The sequence below is a fragment of the Liolophura sinensis genome, chromosome 1 (assembly GCF_032854445.1).
Source record: "Liolophura sinensis isolate JHLJ2023 chromosome 1, CUHK_Ljap_v2, whole genome shotgun sequence".
NCBI lineage: Eukaryota > Metazoa > Mollusca > Polyplacophora > Chitonida > Chitonidae > Liolophura > Liolophura sinensis.
In genome coordinates this window covers 1885770-1908041 of record NC_088295.1, presented here as the reverse complement: position 1 = coordinate 1908041, position 22272 = coordinate 1885770, and the positions used below count along the sequence as shown (strand labels likewise).

General features: G+C 40.4%; 1 protein-coding gene across 1 annotated transcript in view; it reads right to left on the bottom strand.

Moving 5' to 3' along the window:
- LOC135467688 (TATA element modulatory factor-like) overlaps nucleotides 1-22272 on the bottom strand; it is a 44099-nt gene that overhangs the window by 8228 nt on the left and 13599 nt on the right. The window contains 16 exon segments of the mRNA XM_064745500.1: nucleotides 1402-1512; nucleotides 2459-2551; nucleotides 3998-4067; nucleotides 4477-4669; nucleotides 5234-5335; nucleotides 6635-6689; nucleotides 6943-7035; nucleotides 9627-9783; nucleotides 9957-10021; nucleotides 10689-10750; nucleotides 11253-11338; nucleotides 12235-12331; nucleotides 12629-12699; nucleotides 13122-13177; nucleotides 13845-13962; nucleotides 17633-17736. Coding sequence (XP_064601570.1) covers nucleotides 1402-1512; nucleotides 2459-2551; nucleotides 3998-4067; nucleotides 4477-4669; nucleotides 5234-5335; nucleotides 6635-6689; nucleotides 6943-7035; nucleotides 9627-9783; nucleotides 9957-10021; nucleotides 10689-10750; nucleotides 11253-11338; nucleotides 12235-12331; nucleotides 12629-12699; nucleotides 13122-13177; nucleotides 13845-13962; nucleotides 17633-17736 — 1533 coding nt within the window.

The window sequence follows — 22272 nt, the reverse complement described above, 5'->3', positions numbered from 1 at the left end:
ACACTCTACAGACAAATCAATGTGTACATCCTGTATTCCCTGAGTCTGTACAGATAGCCTGAGGTCAGACTCTACATGGCCCTGTCTACACACACAGCTCTAGCTACACACTGACCCCACCAAAGACGTGTACCTGCTAGATATCCACATGACAGGCACAGTGGACTGATGTCTCGGGCCTTAAGTCCAAAAAGGTGTCCCTCATTTATTTCCCCATTACCCCAACTACTTTTTGGAACACTGTTCTAATGGTCAAAAGACTGTAGAATGCAGACATGCCAACAGTAACTTCAGCTCTGGGAACAGCTCTTTCTGACATGATTAGACTATCCAATGAACAACATGCTGATATCTTCACTTTTCCAAAAGGTTGGTCAAGAAATGTAATAAACTGACGGCCAAAAGAAACTTTACCATAGATTTAATGGCCCAAATTTGTAATAACACAAAACAACAGATGCTGGAAATGTAATATATTGAAAACAACATTTTTTTTTATGTCATCCACATTGAAAATAAGGAAATATACAGCACCTCATATAGCCATCACATAAACCATCAACTTATGGTGTCCAGCTCAGTTGGTACAGCGATAGAGATAGAAAGCTAAGTCTTGAGTTCTAATCTCAATCTCGCTAGTATTTTCGCTTGGCTCGACTTATAAGTGCAGAAAATCATATCAATACAAGCACACAGATATCATTATACAGTAGTCACTACATCTACATACACATTTACATGTCAATACAAGAACACTAAATTTAATAAGTTAAGTTAAATGTAGTTTAGTTTTAGAAACATAAAAACCAGAGTATGATAATTGGCAAAGAGTCCAACATAACCTGTGAAATGTGCTGACAGTTCTCTTGTAAATCCACCCTTGCCCTAGCCACATAGCCCTAGCAGATTTAGGTCAAAAACATACGGTAATGTTAAGTGAAATTCATGAGATATCACTGGTCTAGAAGTACTCAAAATGCTGTATTGTCATCACATTTAACATATAATAACACTAAAATGATGTAAAGGGGCCAGACCTTGAGGATGCTTAGTCCACCAGCAAAAACCTAAATTAAGAAGGGATACAACATAAAGGGCTATGGCAGACCTCATTCCGCACCAGTGGTCTCTACATCTGTTACATTAGCCTTAACAGTATGCAGACAGACAGCAATATGGTAGGTAGTACACTAGGCTCCCCCTGGTTTCCAGTTTCCCTGCCCATAGTACACGTGAAATATTCTGGAGTACAGCGTAAAATATAATGAAAGATTTACGATATAGAGAGTAAACCAGAGAAGCAATGACAAAGTGATAAATGACAAATGGTAACACGTAACCAGTGAAACATGGCCTCTTGTCAATTTAACCCCTAATAAATAAATAAACAAATAACCTTACCTGTGTGAAGGCAGGCAGCTGAGTGAGGGGGTCAGGGATACTGGGGATACTCTCTTGTCGGTTCAACTGGGCAGGTGAGGGCGTCCCTCTGGATCGTGGACGCTCTTTTTCCTGACAGTCACCAAAAATATTATTCTAAATAACTGTTTGATTGACTGATTAATTGATTTTTTATTCACTAATATACCATATATATCATAGAGAGATATACCATATATTTGATAGAGAGATATACCATATACATGTATATCATAGAGAGATATATATCATACAGAGATATATCCATACACGACAATATTGGCGGGAATAAAGCTTCACAGAGCTTGCTCTACCCCAACGTTGTTATAAACTACTGACTAAGGGTCATTTGTGCAGTCGGACATAATTAACAACCACGCACTATACAGCAGCATAAAGGTTTTAATCATCAACATCAAAGCATCACAACAATTTGTAATCCAGCCTCGTCCAGTACATTTACAAATGGTCTCACTATTACTGTATCAAATAGTACTCCACAAATACTGGCAATGGTACTTTATTCTGCTGTTCAACCAGGGTTTCATGTCTGCACAAAAGCAGATGTGACATAACCGCTGAGATGTTTCATCTGACATTCATTGGATTTCTGGGAGGTAAAGAAAAATATTTATTTCATTCATTGTTTGATAGTTGCTGAATGCCAAACTTTTCAGTTTGGGTGGTTCCACAATTGGGTGGAGGAAACTTGAGTGCTTGGGTGGAGGAAACTTTGCTGATTGGGTGGAGGAAACTTGAGTGCTTTTGTGGAGAAAACTTGAGTGCTTGGGTGGAGGAAACTTGAGTGCTTTTGGGAAGGAAACTTGAGAGCTCGGGGTGAATGTTTTGGTATAACTTCTAATTTCATTTTACACAATGAACTGAGGAAACCGACTTCCGGCATTGTTTTAGTTTACATTGTCTGAATTATGACCTTCAAACTCAACCCTCAAACAAGCCATGGAGAAAGTAATAGGACGTCCTGACACGTTATCACGAATGGCCTTGCAAAAAGCGTATTCAAACAATATTCACAAACCTTTTCTTTGAGCTGCTCCTGGAGTAATGCCACCTTTTTCTTTTCATTTTCTGTCTTGGTCTTCACCATCTCAAGCTGATTTTCCAGAAGCATCTGTATTCAGAAAAAGCATATTCAACAACGCAGCTTGGCAAAATGGCAGAACAAATGCCTGAGAGTCATGGGATTCATGCACTGTATCACTCTCTTGCTTCAAACAATCTTTTGGTTTGGAGGTAAGCAGAACACACAGAGGTGTGCCTGATCAATACCTCTGTATGGCAACACATGCAAGCAGAAATGACAGATGACAGACTCACTTACCTCCTGTCGTTTCAGTTCACTGATCGCTTCTATCTGTGCATGGTCACAGACGGAAGTAAATAAACCTCACGGGTAGAGCTGACAGATGACAGACTCACTTACCTTCTCTCGCTTCAGTTCACTGATCTCCTGGCTCAGACTCTGCTGGATGGCCTCTATCTGTACATGGTCACAGACGGAAGTAAATAAACCTCACAGGTAGAGCTGACAGATGACAGACTCACTTACCTTCTCTCGCTTCAGTTCGCTGATCTCCTGGCTCAGACTCTGCTGGATGGCCTCTATCTGTACATGGTCACAGTCGGAAGTAAATAAACCTCACAGGTAGAGCTGACAGATGACAGACTCACTTACCTTCTCTCGCTTCAGTTCGCTGATCTCCTGGCTCAGACTCTGCTGGATGGCCTCTATCTGTACATGGTCACAGACGGAAGTAAACAAACCTCACGGGTAGAGCTGACAGATGACAGACTCACTTACCTTCTCTCGCTTCAGTTCGCTGATCTCCTGGCTCAGACTCTGCTGGATGGCCTCTATCTGTACATGGTCACAGACGGAAGTAAATAAACCTCACAGGTAGAGCTGACAGATGACAGACTCACTTACCTTCTCTCGCTTCAGTTCGCTGACCTCCTGACTCAGACTCTGCTGGATGACCTCTATCTGTACATGGTCACAGACGGAAGTAAATAAACCTCACAGGTAGAGCTGACAGATGACAGACTCACTTACCTTCTCTCGCTTCAGTTCGCTGATCTCCTGGCTCAGACTCTGCTGGATGACCTCTATCTGTACATGGTCACAGACGAAAGTAAATAAACCTCACACGTAGAGCTGACAGATGACAGACTCACTTACCTTCTCTCGCTTCAGTTCGCTGACCTCCTGACTCAGACTCTGCTGGATGGCCTCTATCTGTACATGGTCACAGACGGAAGTAAATAAACCTCACAGGTAGAGCTGACAGATGACAGACTCACTTACCTTCTCTCGCTTCAGTTCGCTGATCTCCTGGCTCAGACTCTGCTGGATGGCCTCTATCTGTACATGGTCACAGATGGAAGTAAACACACCTCACGGGTAGAGCTGACAGATGACAGACTCACTTACCTTCTCTCGCTTCAGCTCGCTGATCTCCTGGCTCAGACTCTGCTGGATGGCCTCTATCTGTACATGGTCACAGACGGAAGTAAACAAACCTCACAGGTAGAGCTGACAGATGACAGACTCACTTACCTTCTCTCGCTTCAGTTCGCTGATCTCCTGGCTCAGACTCTGCTGGATCGTCTCGATCTGTGCACGCTCACTGAGAGAAGAAAACAACAGTAAGAAAGAACATATCTGGATGGAGGTATAACATATTTTCATGCAAATGACTCTCAGAAAATTTATATATGCAGAGTCTATAAATATCCACACTGTTTATACAGGCACTGGAATTGAAGGTCAGAAAATAGCCTGAAGTTTCTCAAGAAAGTCTAAAACTGCCTTACTCTACCTCCAAATTACATCTGCCATCACCTGATCTCATGAAATCATTTTTTTTAAACATTTTAAACAAAAAAGTTCCCAAGCCTCCTTTTGGCAATTAAGTTCTGACCAGTGATTGTGCCCATGTGTCATTTTGTCCTTCACAGACACACGCTGGGCTCTGCACAAACTGCTTAACTGGTCCGAAACAAAAAAACTGCAGGCACCTTCGAAAATGATCTTACTTGTTTTTTCCATCTTCAAGCATCTCTACTTTGGTCTTGAGCATTTCGTTCTGAGCGGTCAGCTGAGATTTCTCTTGTCTGTACCGGGTGTTCTGAGCCTCTAGTGTGGTTACCTGTGCTGTCAACTCCAGTACCTTCTCACTGGCCACTCGCTCCTTCTCTGTAGCCATGGCTAAATGCATCTGAGCCTCACCTGCCACAAACATCACATGGCACCAGGATTACTTATGGCCATCTCTCTCTCTCTGTATCAACACAACTTCTATAAAATCTTTAATCCATGAGACCTGTTCAGTAACACACTACACATACAGAGCTGGATTCTCCTCACCTAGCCTCTCTGTGATGTTTTTCTCCACGGTTTCCCATGAGCTGGACTGACCAAATCATGCAGAGTAGGTTTCTCCTCACCTAGCCTCTCTGTGATGTTTTTCTCCACGGTTTCCCATGAGCTGGACTGACCATATCATGCAGAGTAGGTTTCTCCTTACCTAGCCTCTCTGTGATGTTTTTCTCCACAGTTTCCCATGAGCTGGACTGACAATAACGTACTACACATGCAGAGAAAGTTTCTCCTTACCTAACCTCTCTGTGATGTTTTTCTCCAAGGTTTCCCATGAGCTGGACTGACCATAACACACTAGACATACAGAGCAGGTTTCTCCTTACCTAGCCTCTCTGTGATGTTTTTCTCCACAGTTCCCATGAGATGGGCTGACAATAACCCACTACACATACAGAGCTGGTTTCTCCTTACCTAGCCTCTCTGTGATGTTTTTCTCCACAGTTTCCCACGAGCTGGACTGGGCCATGTAGGTGGACTGGAGGTTCTCTATCTGACGAAGGAGGGGGCGAGTCGCTGTGGAGTGGGAACAGACAGTACAAATTATCTCAGTTTTCAGTGGTGGTAACCAAATTACAGATGAAAGCAGTAGACTGAAGGTGATGTGATTACGCACAAATATGGAGACAGCCCCACGTGGAGACAGCCCACAAGGGGAGATAGCCCCACGTGGAGACAGCCCCCATGTGGAGACAGCCCCACGTGGAGACAGCCCCCACGTGGAGATAGCCCCACGTGGAGACAGCCCCACGATTTTAATACAAAACTTAAATGGATAAAACTGTAACTTGGCTGGTATAAAGGTGGTACCAGGACACACCACTCTTTTTACTTGCAATAACAATAAATCTAAATTGTCCTCAAGAATGAACACAATGTAGTGTTATGTAATAGAACACGTAATGGCTGTGCAACATTTAAAAGTTCGCCATTATTTGGTCACGAAACCCTGGTACTATGGTAACAAGTGAAACAATTAGCTCATTATTTTATTTAAATTTGTGACTACTCACTATTGTCAGAAGCCACCTTGTTATATTTTATGGGCGACACTGTTATAAATACTGATAACCCCAAAGCTTTTCCATAACAGTTATAACCATGTGATTATTGACACTGTTGACAAACCAAGGTCCCTGACTTGTTGTGTGATTGTTTGCTTCTGTTACTGTTCACAGGATCTAGACTTAAAATACATTTTATTTTAAATCCATCATTATGTTGTATACCTGTGCCAGAGTACAGTTTTACACCATACCTGAGTACGGCCCCCTTGTGACAAAATTACACCATACATGAGAACAGCCCCCTAGTGACACAATTACACCATACCTGAGTACTGCCCCTAGTTACACAATTACACCATACCTGAGTATGGCCCCCTAGTGACACAATTACACCATACCTGAGTACGGCCCCCTAGTGACACAATTACACCATACCATACCTGAGTACGGCCCCCTAGTGACACAATTACACCCATACCTGAGAACGCCCCCTAGTGACACAATTACACCATACCTGAGTACGGCCCCCTTGTGACACAATTACATCATACCGGAGTACGGCCCCTAGTGACACAATTACACCATACCGGAGTACGGCCCCCTAGTGATACAATTACACCATACCTGTGTATGGCCCCCTAGTGACACAATTACACCATACCTGAGTACGGCCCCCTAGTGACACAATTACACCATACCTGAGTACGGCCCCATAGTGACACAATTACACCAGACCTGAATACGGCCCCTAGTGACACAATTACACCATACCTGAGTACGGCGCCCTAGTGACACAATTACACCATACCTGAGGTAACAGACTGAGTGAGCTCCTGGTTTCTGGCCTCATCTTCCTGTAACCTCTGAATACAACAACAACAAAAGAGCAGCATTTACAAGCTAGTTCACAGAATTCAACATCATTCAAACTGTCACATTCACAGTAACATTTTCTTGAACACTGTTACAGTTATTCCACAGAATCCAAGCCACAAAAGTTTTGCATGTTAGGTCATACTTCTATACCAAAAACTGGTTTTGACCTGAAATCAGTTGACTCTCTTCCTGATCTTCATGGTGATGTCTAGATACTTGAGACTGACCATCAGTTATTACCTGTTGTAAGTCAGAGATTTCCTGTCTCAACATGTCCTCTCTCCTCCCATGCTCCTTCTCCATACGCGACAAACTGATCCTTAAGTCTTCAATCTGCCAACAAGTTCACGTTATAAATTTATTGCACATTGGAACATTTATAAGTTTACAACAATTAAACCGCTTTGCTCAAAATCAGAATTTCACGCATTGAACAGACAAATGATAACGTCCTGTAAAACACAACACATGTACTTGGGATTTAACGTCGCACTTAACAATTTTTCAGTCATATGATGACAAAGGAATCCTTAGGGTGTATGTAATGTGCCTCCCTGTTGCAGGATGGATTTCCACCGCTCTTTTATCCAGTGCTGCTTCACTGAAACAGCTTACCGAAGGCAAGTAAGCTGCCCTGCCCAAGCCATTATACTGATACGTGTCAACCAGTCGTTGTACTATCCCCTTTACGCTGAACGCCAAGCCAGCAAGTCACAACTTCCTCTTTTAAGGTCTTAGGTGTGACACGGGAATCTACTACTCCCGAAGCGGACACAATCGGGGCCAGTCAAAACATGTACAACGTTGCACATTTTTGAGAGGAGGTTCAGTAAAATGTATGACACTGAGGCTGTTAAACAGCTGACTCCCTACAGTTTGTAAGACCTTGACTGATCTGAAATTCAGGCTTTTCCTGACTTGGCCGTCTTTAGCCTTTGGTAAATGACCTAAAGTTTCGTCTTGGGACTCGGAAAGTGTATCCCATGATTCATTGCATTGATTCTTACTGGCTGTGTGCCACAGGAGAGCATCAGGTGGTCAGGGGGATTATAATGACAGTTCAAGAATGTGTTAAATAAGCTCACGCTTCACTGAGCAGTAAGTCTATGCTTCTACCACCAACAGTTCATGTTTTCCTCAGTTTTAATCATAATAATTTTAGTACGTGCACTTTGCAACAGGTTGATTGTTTTATTATAATATTTTGTGATAAATGGGAATTTGGGGAAAAAAACTCTGAGCAGATAAACCGTGACTTTGCCCATGCGGAGTGTCATGTCAAATATCCATTTTTATACTGCAGGGCTCTTTGTATACAAAGCTGTAGCAGACTTTAGCATACTGTGAATCAACACATGCACACCAGGCCTACCTGCAGACGAAATGAAGATGTCAAATTGCAACCAATGCGACACCTACACATGTGCATTTGCCCCACTGCAGTTATACATTTCTTGTCCTTAATTTGCACACATATGAAATTTGAACTTCTGCCCATATTTCATAAACATGAATACTTAATTTACTTAATACTTAATTGAGTGAGCTCAGATGAAATTTTCGTGACTGGTTTTATCTACATGTAGATACAAGCCAATTACAATAACAGAACTCAAAATTTCCACTTATCTACCCATCGATCCCCCCAATTTTGGGGAATAATAATCTTATCTGTCGCTGGAAACACGTAAATCACGTCTGGTCAAAACTGTATGAAGGAAATCATAAATTAAACATTTTGTTTATAAAGACAGTGATGGTGTTGTGTGAACTCCTAATGTAATGACAATCTTATCTCCTGATATGCAGGACTCTGACACAGTGCTACCGAAAGGGGTAAAGTAAACAGAGGTAGTTTTCGGAAAGCTTGCATGGAGTATGTTTTCTATGTTTAATGGGATGTTCCCGATATAAAAACGTGGGAAAACGAACTCTTCTGCAATAGGAGGACAGTTCAGACTATAAAGAAACAAAATGTGCGTGTAGACTGAGATACTAATTTGCAATTGCATGGATATGGAAGCTGATGACAGTTATTTCTCAGTGAAATTCGTTTTTAGCTGAAATACATTTGTGAGTGAGTGAGTGATTGGGGTTTAACGTCGTGCTCAACAATTTTTCAGTCATATGACGATGACGGGTGCATGTAATGTACCCTCCCTGTTGCAGGACGGATTTCCACCGCTCTTTTATCTAGTGCTGCTTCACTGAGACGACTTACCGAAGGCAAGTAAGCCTCCCCGCCCAAGCCATTATACTGATACGAGTCAACCAGTCGTTGCACTATCTCATCCATAATGAACGCCAAGCGAGGAAGCCACAACTTCCTCTTTTAAAGTCTTACGTGTGACTTGACCCAGGATTGACCTTGGATCTACCGCTCCCGAAGCGGATGCTCTACCAAATGTGCTATCCGGGCCGGTGATATACATTTGTACACATTTTCATTGCATGAGGGCTCTCAGCAGACAACCGTTCACCAGATAACGGAGTGAGGTAACTTCCAGGTAGGCCTAACCCGAATAATCAGTTCTTCTGCAGTGTACAATATGCATGTACATTCCTTGTTTGGCCTGGTCATTGTTTTCTACAGTGTTTGGGATTTAAAGGTTTGAAATACTCATCGCATGTCTTAATACTTTCTTCAATTTCATTCATGGGTGAGAATTAGCAACTAGAGCTGCCAAGTGCCATGCTGGATAATGAAACGGGCCGGGGGTTAATCAATCTCTTGTGTCATCTTTGACGCCAGCTCAGGTCGTGCGAAAGTAAATGATGGTAACCCATGTGCAAAACTTTAGGTCACTTACTGTAAGTCAGGTTTTCAGTTACATGGTGAAGGAAAACTCTGGTATCTTTCCCTCATAAAGCTCACTGTGGTCAAAAAAGTGAACAATTTCTTGAGCACATAAATAAATAACCACCTGCATGATAAGGCCTTCCTTCTCCAGTTGGTAGCGCTGATTTTCACGCTCCACTGTTAAGCGCAGTTCCTCACGCGCCTGCATCTCTGCACTCACTGCCACTTCCTGCGCCTGGCTGTCTTTGGCTGCATTAGCGCGGTGCAGCTCAGCGATCTCCCTGATAGACACACACAGAACACAATGAACATCAGACATCAACATAAGAGTATCTCAATCAAACCAAACATTTATCGGAACAGCTTCATTCATCGTTTACCATTATCTTGCCAGCACTGGATCTTGACAGAGAAAGTTTCAGACATCAGAAAGGTTTCAGTGAAAATGACTTACTTGTAGGAGGTGTCAAGCGCAGTCTGCATCCCTCGTATCTTCTCTTGGTTATCATCTAGCTCAGCCTACAACAACGACGCCATCAGTCTCACTCAGTCAGACCAGCTTGGACAGGCGATCAGGGACCATGTCTAATGGGTGTTCACTCATACCAAACAGGAAACACTATTTATAAGTGTTTTCATACTTCCTATCCTGCACTAACAGGACAGGAGACTTACATGTAGCTACAGTCAGATTATAAAAGGTTCCACCTCCCTTTACGCAACAAAAAGCCTGTTTACAATATACTTCACAGAACGAAATGCACCAGCTCACTTTAATAGTAGGAAACCACAAATACATCAGGATCTGAGCACTAACAAACACATGTTTCATATTTCCTACGAAAGGTATTTTGAAAAGAAAATTTGAAAAGAATTAAGGATTCTTTTGAGTGGTCTTTCTTCAATGTTTTCACAGGTAGGGAGTGTTCGTCACTGTTTGCTGTCCTGCATCTACTGTCACATTCAAGCAATGAAGGTGCGTGACCAGCACTGGTTTCCTCAGGGTTTGCTGTCCCACATCTACGGTCACATTCAAGCAATGAAGGTGTGTGACCAGCACACTGTTTGCTGTTAGGAATTCTGTTATGACACAGGTAATGTCATGATGGAGTCTGTCATGACACAGCTGTTCAAGCTGTATGTACAACTATTAACCAGTATTAACCAGTTCTGATAACTCACAAACCTTTAGCCTGGCAATCTCCTTCTCCTGACGCTGTACAGCATTGTTCAACTGACTGATAGCATCTGGAAAATGAACAACTCAGTTTCAAATTACCATGATTTCATTTCCATTTCATCTTGTCAATATTATGAGGATACCAGGTGGGTTTGCTAGCAGATTTCTTCCTGAAGTGGATGGAAAATAATGACTTCTCAACTTCACCTTTTATCCCAAATCGCTATAAAAAACTCCCGTACATACGGGAGGAATGCAGATACACACAGGTCACATTTACATATATCTTAATCTCCCAAATCTTTTATTCAATCTTATGCTGTTCACAAACCACTCTAAATTCCAAGCTTTTCCAAACATGGATTTCCCTGGAGGTCTATGACTTATTTCTCAATAAATTCCCTGTACAAGGCTGAACCTGTGCTCGTCTGTCCTAGCAAAGGAAAGACAAGCACATTTAACCACCTGACTACCACTTGACTACCACCCGCTCCCCTCCAGTAGTTTTAGTCATTGTTTATTTATGACAATATTAGATCAATGTGATGGTCATGTGGACCTAATTTTCACCTGTCTGCTTCTTTTCCATGTCTTCTTTTGAATCCAAAACCAGTTTCAGATGTTGCAACTCTGAACTCTGAGCTTCCAGCTTTTGTCTGTAATAATCACAGAATGCAATGTTATCTGTGACAAACTGTCACAACTGAATGCAATGTTATCTGTACCAAACTGTCACAACTGAATGCAATGTTATCTGTACCAAACTGTCACAACTGAATGCAATGTTATCTGTACCAAACTGTCACAACAGAATGCAATGTTATCTGTACCAAACTGTCACAACTGAATGCAATGTTATCTGTAACAAACTGTCACAACTGAATGCAATGCTATCTGTACCAAACTGTCACAACAGAATGCAATGTTATCTGTAACAAACTGTCACAACAGAATGCAGTGTTGTGTGTAACAAACTGTCACGACAGAATGAAGTGTTGTGTGTAACACATGACAATGCAGCGCTGAGCGTAACACACCGTCACGGCACAATGCAGCACTGCACGTAACAGACCATCACGACGCAATGCAGAGCTGCGCGTCACGGCACAATGCAGCACTGCGCGTGACACACTGTCACGGTGCAATGCAGCGCTGTGCGTGACACTCTGTCCCGGCACAATGCAGTGCTGCGCGTAACTCACCGTCATGGCGCAATGCAGCGCTGCGTATGCTGAACTCAAGAATATTTCACTTACACAACGCCATACAGCAATATAGTGAGAGGAAATCACAGACCTCAGTGGAAAACCACAGCCAGTTTGCTGACACACCTTCCCAGGTATGAACAGAGAGGAAGCCAGCATGAGCATTGATGAAAGGCTGCTGGGTCATTGTGCTGCACTAGCACTCTACCTCATATGGTATTATACCATCCACTTCATTCAATTAGAAACAAGGTTTGCCAACTTTTTAACACACACAGAAAATTCAGTTGCGTTACAATAAAGGAACTATTTGCAGACAGAACTTTACTTGGGGGCAGACAACTCACTTTTGGGACTTGACCAGCTGCTCAGTCTCTTTCTCTTTGGAGCGGAGTTTTTTAATAATCGTACTCCCTTGTAACTGTTGTTTTGACAGTTTCTCTCCTACAAACAGAAAACACAACGAGGGACACTGACAACGTTATAGGAGCTGTAATTCTTCTGCTTCTTCAATGTCATCCATCCAGTACACATGAACTTTATTACTGACTTAGTCTGAATGCAAATTTCACACTTTTACAAAAATGTTTATAACTGCTTTACTTTTCATTCAAGAGAATAGAAATCCTAATCCTGGGAAAACTCCAAAAACAACAGAATAAGAATCACATAAGTTTGTAAATGTATCCTGTCTCTGTTTTGCAGGTGCGGGTAAATAAGTCATAAGAGAAACCAACTTACCCTCTGCTAACAATTCTTGTATTTGTTCATCCTTCTCTGCCATCATTTTCTGGAATTTTGAGGTGTCCCCTCTGGAAGAACAATAATATGGTAAGTTATCAAGGTTTCATTTCAACACAGAAGATTCTATAATCAGCCATATCAAAACTATCAAAAGAGAAAACAACAATTTCAAACCACAGGTACAGTGTAGTTACAAAAGTGCCCCTTTGAAGTATGCAGTTAAAGCACACACCCGACAAGAAAAACATGGTCCTCAAACAAAAACACATTCTTTTGCAAATAGGTACAATCCAGAGGGTTGGGAATTGTAGATTAAGTAATTAATGATTACTTGTTTCAGTAAATGTAAGGCACAATCAATTTTAAATTATTATTCAAAAATTTAACTGAATGACATTTTCCATTTTTCAATGATACTGTTGACATTTTCCACATTACTGGAGACACTGGTAAAAATCCCTTCACATGTCTTGCAGCCATTTTCACTTACTTTTTCACCATTTCCACCTGAGTAATCTCCAACTGCTTCTTCAGACTTTCTTTCTCCTGTAATGGTACGAGTAACCTAAACTTTCTCTATTTTATTTTAATAGCCACAGGTTTCCAGGTACAGGTAACACTATACATGTACTGTTATTATTTAACAGTATTATTAACTGTTAACTGTTATATTTAACTGTTATTATAAACATGTAACTTAGATAGACAGTCATTATATTAAAGGTTTACCACATTAAAAATGAGTTTATGTTCATAACAAAAACTTCCCTGTCATATGTATTAACACCAACTGAACACTAATACTTTTAACTGACAAAATGTCAAGAAACTGAGAATTGCTTCTTTCATAATTTCCTAAAACAGCCTGAGACTTACGTAACTGTTGGTTAAAACCATACTCACACACACATAACTCACCATAAACATTATTTACATATTTATCTGAAATGCATTTTATGCCTTTCCCACAACCATTGACCATCCGTAGGTTGCTGGAAGACCTTCCCATGTATGCCCAGAGAGAAAGCCAGCTAGACCTGGGTTTGAACTCTAAGCAACAGCACTGTTGCTCTATGAACATTATGGCAGTCAGATTCACTGGTACAGAAAAGTGATACAGAAGACTTGAGCACATGAGTACAGTACATCAATATTGTTACCTGTTTACTAATGTAGAATGCACAGACCCCTAGATGACACCTGTCTGACTCACCTTTAATGATATCTGCAGCTTCCTCTCGGCCTCACCCAGTCTCTGGGTGAACTCCTCCGTCAGTGCATTCACATCCTCCATCTCTAACTCATGTGCCTCTTCAGACTGCTTCAGCTGACTATACATGTGAAATAAGACAGGTTACAGGTGAAAATCATGCAGATCAGGAGGAACACAAATCATGAATATGTCAGAAACAACTACACTTCAGTAGTTACTGTTGACAGGTTTGAACACTAGACGTCTATAAAATAACATTTTCACATCACAGGGATAATTAAAATGTAATCATCAATCAAAATACGATCAAAACACATCACACAGATGATTAAAATGTAATCATCGATCAAAATACAATCAAAACACATCACACAGATGATTAAAATGTAATCATCGATCAAAATACGATCAAAACACATCACACATATGATTAAAACGTAATCATTGATCAAAATACGATCAAAACACATCACAGAGATCAAAATGTAATCATCGATAAAAATACGATCAAAACTACTATTTATACTCGAAATCCAATAAACAGAAGTGTTTCGCTCTCAATTACGGGGTGTGTCAGGTATATACTGAAACTATAAATGTCACTTCTAGTCTGCTTATTGTACATGTACAGTGTTGGGTAATCATACACACAAAACAGCCATTTGTACATACGGTGTTTGGTAATCATACACACAAAAAATGTGGTGTTGGGTAATCACACACACAAAAAGCCATTTGTACATGTGGTGTTGGGTAATCACACACACAAAAAAGCCATTTGTATGTGTGGTGTTGGGTAATCATACACACAAAACAGCCATTTGTACATGTGGTGTTGGGTAATCACACACACAAAAAAACATTTGTAAATGTGGTGTTGGGTAATCATACACACAAAAAATGTGGTGTTGGGTAATCATACACACAAAAAAGCCATTTGTAAATGTAGTGTTGGGTAATCACACACACAAAAGAGCCATTTGTAAATGTAGTGTTGGGTAATCTTACACACAAAAAAAACATTTGTACATGTGGTGTTGGGTAATCACACACACAAAAGAACCATTGTACATGTACAACGTTGGGAAATCGCACACACAAACAGCCATTTGTACATGTACAGTGTTAGGTAATCACACACACAAAAAAGCCATTTGTAAATGTAGTGTTGGGTAATCACACACACAAAAGAACCATTTGTAAATGTAGTGTTGGGTAATCACACACACAAAAGAACCATTTGTACATGTGGTGTTGGGTAATCACACACACAAAAGAATCATTTGTACATGTGGTGTTGGGTAATCACACACACAAAAGAACCATTTGTAAATGTAGTGTTGGGTAATCATACACACAAAAAAGCCACTTGTACATGTGGTGTTGGGTAATCTTACACACAAAAAAGCCACTTGTACATGTACATACACTGAAGTGTACACATGTGGCTAAATACTAGACATCTGCAGAGAACACACAAAATAATGCTTAAATTTTAATTGCTGATTTAAAACAAATCGAAAGAGCCTTGTCATCAAACTAGGGAATTTAATGCCATTTTTACATGTAGATCAAGGGATTTTGTGGGACATATCCATATTTACTTGATTTGTTCAGTGTATCCTTATGCTGTACTCAAGAATATGTCACTTTTAACACAATATGTGTATGTATGTTTATTATACATGAATGGCACAAAACTAGGCAGAGCCCATGGAAGAACATCGCACCTCGCCAAATTTCAGGGCTTTAAACTACGGCTGAACCCTGACCTCATGATCAGGGGCAGGTTACTATTCCATGACAACTCATTAGATGGCTAAGACTAAGACGGCCCTTTGGCACATTTAACTATACACATATCTTTTATTGGGAAAGCTATACACTGGTATACTCTCAATTCTGCAGGAAACGTCATAACATCATAGCCATACACTGGTATGCTATCAGTTCTGCAGGAAACATCGTAACACCATAGTCATACACTGGTATGCTATCAGCTCTGCAGGAAACATCGTAACACCATAGCTATACCCTGGTATGCTATCAGCTCTGCAGGAAACATCGTAACACCATAGCTATACACTGGTATGCTATCAGTTCTGCAGGAAACATCGTAACACCACAGCTATACACTGGTATGCTATCAGCTCTGCAGGAAACATCGTAACACCATAGCTATACACTGGTATGCTATCAGTTCTGCAGGAAACATCAAAACACCATAGCTATACACTGGTATGCTATCAATTCTGCAGGAAACATTGTAACACCATAGCTATACACTGGTATGCTATCAGTTCTGCAGGAAACATGGTAACACCATAGCTATACACTGGTATGCTATCAGCTCTGCAGGAAACATCGTAACACCATAGCTATACACTGGTATGCTATCAATTCTGCAGGAAACATCGTAACACCATAGCTATACAATGGTATGCTATCAGTTCTGCAGGAAACATCACAACACCATAGCTATACACTGGTATGCTATCAATTCTGCAGGAAACATTGTAACACCATAGCTATACACTGGTATGCTATCAGTTCTGCAGGAAACATCGTAACACCATAGCTATGCACTGGTATGATATCAGTTCTGCAGGAAACATCGTAACACCATAGCCATACACTGGTATGCTATCAGCTCTGCAGGAAACATCGTAACACCATAGCTATACACTGGTATGCTATCAGTTCTGCAGGAAACATCGTAACACCATAGCTATACACTGGTATGCTATCAGCTCTGCAGGAAACATCGTAACACCATAGCTATACACTGGTATGCTATCATTTCTGCAGGAAACATCGTAACACCATAGCTATACACTGGTATGCTATCAGCTCTGCAGGAAACATCGTAACACCATAGCTATACACTGGTATGCTATCATTTCTGCAGGAAACATCGTAACACCATAGCTATACACTGGTATGCTATCAGCTCTGCAGGAAACATTGTAACACCATAGCTATACACTGGTATGCTATCAGTTCTGCAGGAAACATCGTAACACCATAGCTATACACTGGTATGCTATCAATTCTGCAGGAAACATTGTAACACCATAGCTATACACTGGTATGCTATCAGTTCTGCAGGAAACATCGTAACACCATAGCTATACACTGGTATGCTATCAGCTCATTTCTGCAGGAAACATCGTAACACCATAGCTATACACTGGTATGCTATCAGCTCTGCAGGAAACATCGTAACACCATAGCTATACACTGGTATGCTATCATTTCTGCAGGAAACATCGTAACACCATAGCTATACACTGGTATGCTATCAACTCTGCAGGAAACATCGTAACACCATAGCTATACACTGGTATGCTATCAGCTCTGCAGGAAACATCGTAACACCACAGCTATACACTGGTATGCTATCAGTTCTGCAGGAAACATCATAACACCACAGCTATACACTGGTATGCTATCAGTTCTGCAGGAAACATCGTAACACCACAGCTATACACTGGTATGCTATCAGTTCTGCAGGAAACATCATAACACCATAGCTATACACTGGTATGATATCAGCTCTGCAGGAAACATCGTAACACCATAGCTATACACTGGTATGATATCAGCTCTGCAGGAAACATCGTAACACCATAGCTATACACTGGTATGCTATCAGCTCTGCAGGAAACATCGTAACACCATAGCTATACACTGGTATGCTATCAGTTCTGCAGGAAACATCATAACATCATAGCTATACACTGGTATGGTGTCAGATCTGCAGAAAACATTGTAACATCATAACTTACTTGCGCAAAATGCTGTTAGCCTCAAGGAGATCGTTGTTTTCTTTGCTTAACTGCACCAGTTTATTTTCTCTGGCGTTTATTACCTCAGCCATCTCTGCCATTTTCTGTCAACGACAAATAGAGTGTATCACAAAATAGGTTTCATAGTTGCTGCATACAGTATGTTCCCAAGGTACATGTATGTAGTATGTTCTCAAAGTCGCTGTAGTATGTTCTCAAAGTTGTTGTAGTATGTTCTCAAAGCTGCTGTATACAATACGTTCTCCAAGCTGCTGTATACAATATGTTCTCAAAGCTACTGTAGTATGTTCTCAAAGCTGCTAAATGTAGTATGTTCTCAAAGCTGCTGTATACAATATGTTCTCAAGGTACATGTATATAGTATGTTCTCAAAGTTGTTGTAGTATGTTCTCAAAGCTGCTGTATGTAGTGTGTTCTCAAAGTTGCTGTAGTATGTTCTCAAAGCTGCTAAATGTAGTATGTTCTCAAAGCTGCTACATACAATATGTTCTCAAGGTACATGTATGTAGTATGTTCTCAAAGTTGTTGTAGTATGTTCTCAAAGCTGCTGTATGTAGTATGTTCTCAAAGCTGCTGTAATGTCCTAAAATCTGCTGTATGTAGTATGTTCTCAAAGCTGCTGTATACAATATGTTCTCCAAGCTGCTGTATACAATATGTTCTCAGTATGTAGTATGTTCTCAAAGCTGCTGTAATATGTCCTAAAATCTGCTGTATACAGTGTGCTCTCAAAGCTGCTGTATACAATATGTTCTCAAAGCTACTGTAATATGTCCTACTACTATACAATACTGTAAAGTACTTATTTTTCGCTGGAATTTATTTTCGCGGATTTTCTCCAAAAATATGTTTGCAGGAATTAATTTTTGCGTATTTAAGAGTATACTGAAAAACAAAATTTTCCAAGATATAATATAGCCAAAATTATTCGAGCACATACAACAGGTATCATCATGGGTGGTTTTAATCCTCCTTTGTTTCCTGCGGTGTTGCTAATCCTCATGATCTGGATCACAGATTAAAACAATGGGGGATGGATTATCATTATGTGAGAAGATTACTTGCGCACCTACCGTAAGCAGTACTCAAACAGGTGTCACTTCTTTTCGAATCATTGATGAGTGCTTTTAAACAACTGGCGAAGTGACCTGTCACCTTTTGAGCAGTTCAATGCCAAACATATGAATTCACCATTATCGGCACCAGTCCCTCATTCTTTATCAAGCAACAGGGTAAGTTTTGCATTGTTTTCAGTTTTAATCGTCCTCTGTAGCAGGTCAGAAAATGCAAACATTGCCATAGCTGTCAAACAGCCATTGTATGGTTGTACACACTTCACAGGTTGTTAGAAGCTCATTCACTGGACCACAGGAGAGACACAGCCAATGGGATGGCATGGGTTTCATAGTTGCTGCATACAAGAGAGACACAGCCAATGGGATAGCATGGGTTTCATAGTTGCTGCATACAAGAGAGACACAGCCAATGGGATAGCATGGGTTTCATAGTTGCTGCATACAAGAGAGACACAGCCAATGGGATAGCATAGGTTTCATAGTTGCTGCATACAAGAGAGACACAGCCAATGGGATAGCATAGGTTTCATAGTTGCTGCATACAAGAGAGACACAGCCAATGGGATAGCATAGGTTTCATAGTTGCTGCATACAAGAGAGACACAGCCAATGGGATAGCATAGGTTTCATAGTTGCTGCATACAAGAGAGACACAGCCAATGGGATAGCATGTATCAGAGCGACATTCATTAGAAGCCAGCACGTGCTGGTATCTATTTTTCTTTCACTTTACGGGCATAGCGAAAATTGATCAAACTAAAGATGAATAAACTCCCACTTTGTTTTATACCCACCATAACTTAGCACCAGAGTTTAAAAAATTTAGCTGGCCTGTCGGGCTTTCTTAGAGCAGCTCCGGCCACCCTGGCAAAGATTTCATTTCATTATTACTACTACCTGTACATGATTCAATATTGGATATTTTTTTCGCTGGAATTATTTTTCGCAGTAAATTAATGACCCCGAAATCCGCAGAAATTAGTTCCATGCAAAAATTAAGTACTTCACAGTATGATCTCAAAGCTGCTGTATACAATATGTTCTCAAAGCTGCTGCACACAGTATGTTCTCAAAGCTGCTGTACACAATATGTTCTCAAAGCTGCTGTAATGTTCTAAAATCTGCTAAATATAGTGTGTTCTGAAAGCTGATGTATACAATATGTTCTGAAAGCTGCTATATACAGTATGTTCTCAAGATGCATGCATGTAATATGTTCTCAAAGGTGCTGCATTATGTTCCCAAAGTTGCTGTCATGCATCTATGTTCTCAAAGTTGCTATAGTATGTTCTGCAGTGTGTTCTCAAAATTGTTTCATCATGTTTTCAAAAATGCTGTAGTATGTTCTCAAGTTTCCACGTATGCTCTAACACCTGCCTTCAAGAAATGCATGCTGGGTACAAAATTTAAAACATTACAGTACCTTTGATCTGGACATTAAACCAACAAATTCTGCTACACAAAACTGAAGAGGATGACAGTAATGTCTAATATATGTAGCACACGTCCACAGAAAATTCTTATGAAAAGTGATCAATTTAAAGTCATTAAAGAAAGAAATATTTATCCATTAAATATCATATAGATTTGTTTTGCTGTTCACATCACATGAAGAAATGAGAGAAATAAATAAGCTCAGTCATAAATATGTCAGATGATCAGCTACACCCAGCACAACAATCTACTACATCTAAACAACAGCACTGGGATGTAAATGTTGAGGTCATAGTAAGTTACTGAAAGAGTGTTAAAATAGCAAGTGTTAAAATAGCATTTAACCACAAACTGAAACAAGTGACAAAAGTTTTGAGAAGTTTTGAGAACTTTAAAAAATTGATTCAACATTCAAATCCCTGTATTTACTAAATAAGTGAAATAATAATGTCAAACGAAACAAAATATAACGCTACCTGGAAAAACAAGAAACACAAAGTCACAAACATGTCACAATGATCATGCACTACAAGACCTTGTGGATGGTATACTGGCAAAAGCTCATCTACAAGATAAAAAAGCTGCCCCTAAATTTCCGTACAGTGTGAACATCTAGCCTTTGTATGTACAGTGTGAACATCTAGCCTTTGTTTGTACAGTGTGAACATCTAGCCTTTGTATGTACAGTGTGAACATCTAGCCTTTGTATGTACAGTGTGAACATCTAGCCTTTGCATGTATTCTGTGAACATCTAGCCTTTGTATGTACAGTGTGAACATCTAGCCTTTGTACAGTGTGAACACCTATACAGTGTGAACATCTAGCCTTTGTATGTATTCTGTGAACATCTAGCCTTTGCATGTACAGTGTGAACATCTGGCCTTTGTACGTACAGTGTGAACATCTAGCCTTTGTATGTATAGTGTGAACATCTAGCCTTTGTATGTACAGTGTGAACATCTAGCCTTTGCATGTATTCTGTGAACATCTAGCCTTTGTATGTACAGTGTGAACATCTAGCCTTTGTACAGTGTGAACACCTATACAGTGTGAACATCTAGCCTTTGTTTGTACAGTGTGAACATCTAGCCTTTGTATGTATTCTGTGAACATCTAGCCTTTGCATGTACAGTGTGAACATCTGGCCTTTGTATGTACAGTGTGAACATCTAGCCTTTGTATGTATAGTGTGAACATCTAGCCTTTGTATGTCCAGTGTGAACATCTAGCCTTTGTATGTACAGTGTGAACATCTAGCCTTTGTATGTATTCTGTGAACATCTAGCCTTTGTATGTACAGTGTGAACATCTGGCCTTTGTATGTACAGTGTGAACATCTAGCCTTTGTTTGTACAGTGTGAACATCTAGCCTTTGTATGTATTCTGTGAACATCTAGCCTTTGTATGTTCAGTGTGAACATCTAGCCTTTGTATGTACAGTGTGAACATCTAGCCTTTGTATGTACAGTGTGAACATCTAGCCTTTGTATGTATAGTGTGAACATCTAGCCTTTGTATGTACAGTGTGAACATCTAGCCTTTGTATGTATAGTGTGAACATCTAGCCTTTGTATGTACAGTGTGAACATCTAGCCTTTGTATGTATTCTGTGAACATCTAGCCTTTGTATGTATTGTGAACATCTAGCCTTTGTTTGTACAGTGTGAACATCTAGCCTTTGTATGTACAGTGTGAACATCTAGCCTTTGTATGTATTCTGTGAACATCTAGCCTTTGCATGTACAGTGTGAACATCTAGCCTTTGTATGTACAGTGTGAACATCTGGCCTTTGTATGTACAGTGTGAACATCTAGCTTTTGTATGTACAGTGTGAACATCTAGCCTTTATATGTTCAGTGTGAACATCTAGCCTTTGTATGTACAGTGTGAACATCTAGCCTTTATATGTACAGTGTGAACATCTAGCCTTTGTATGTACAGTGTGAACATCTAGCCTTTGTATGTACAGTGTGAACATCTAGCCTTTGTACAGTGTGAACACCTATACAGTGTGAACATCTAGCCTTTGTTTGTACAGTGTGAACACCTATACAGTGTGAACATCTAGCCCTTGTAGGTACAGTGTGAACATCTAGCCTTTGTATGT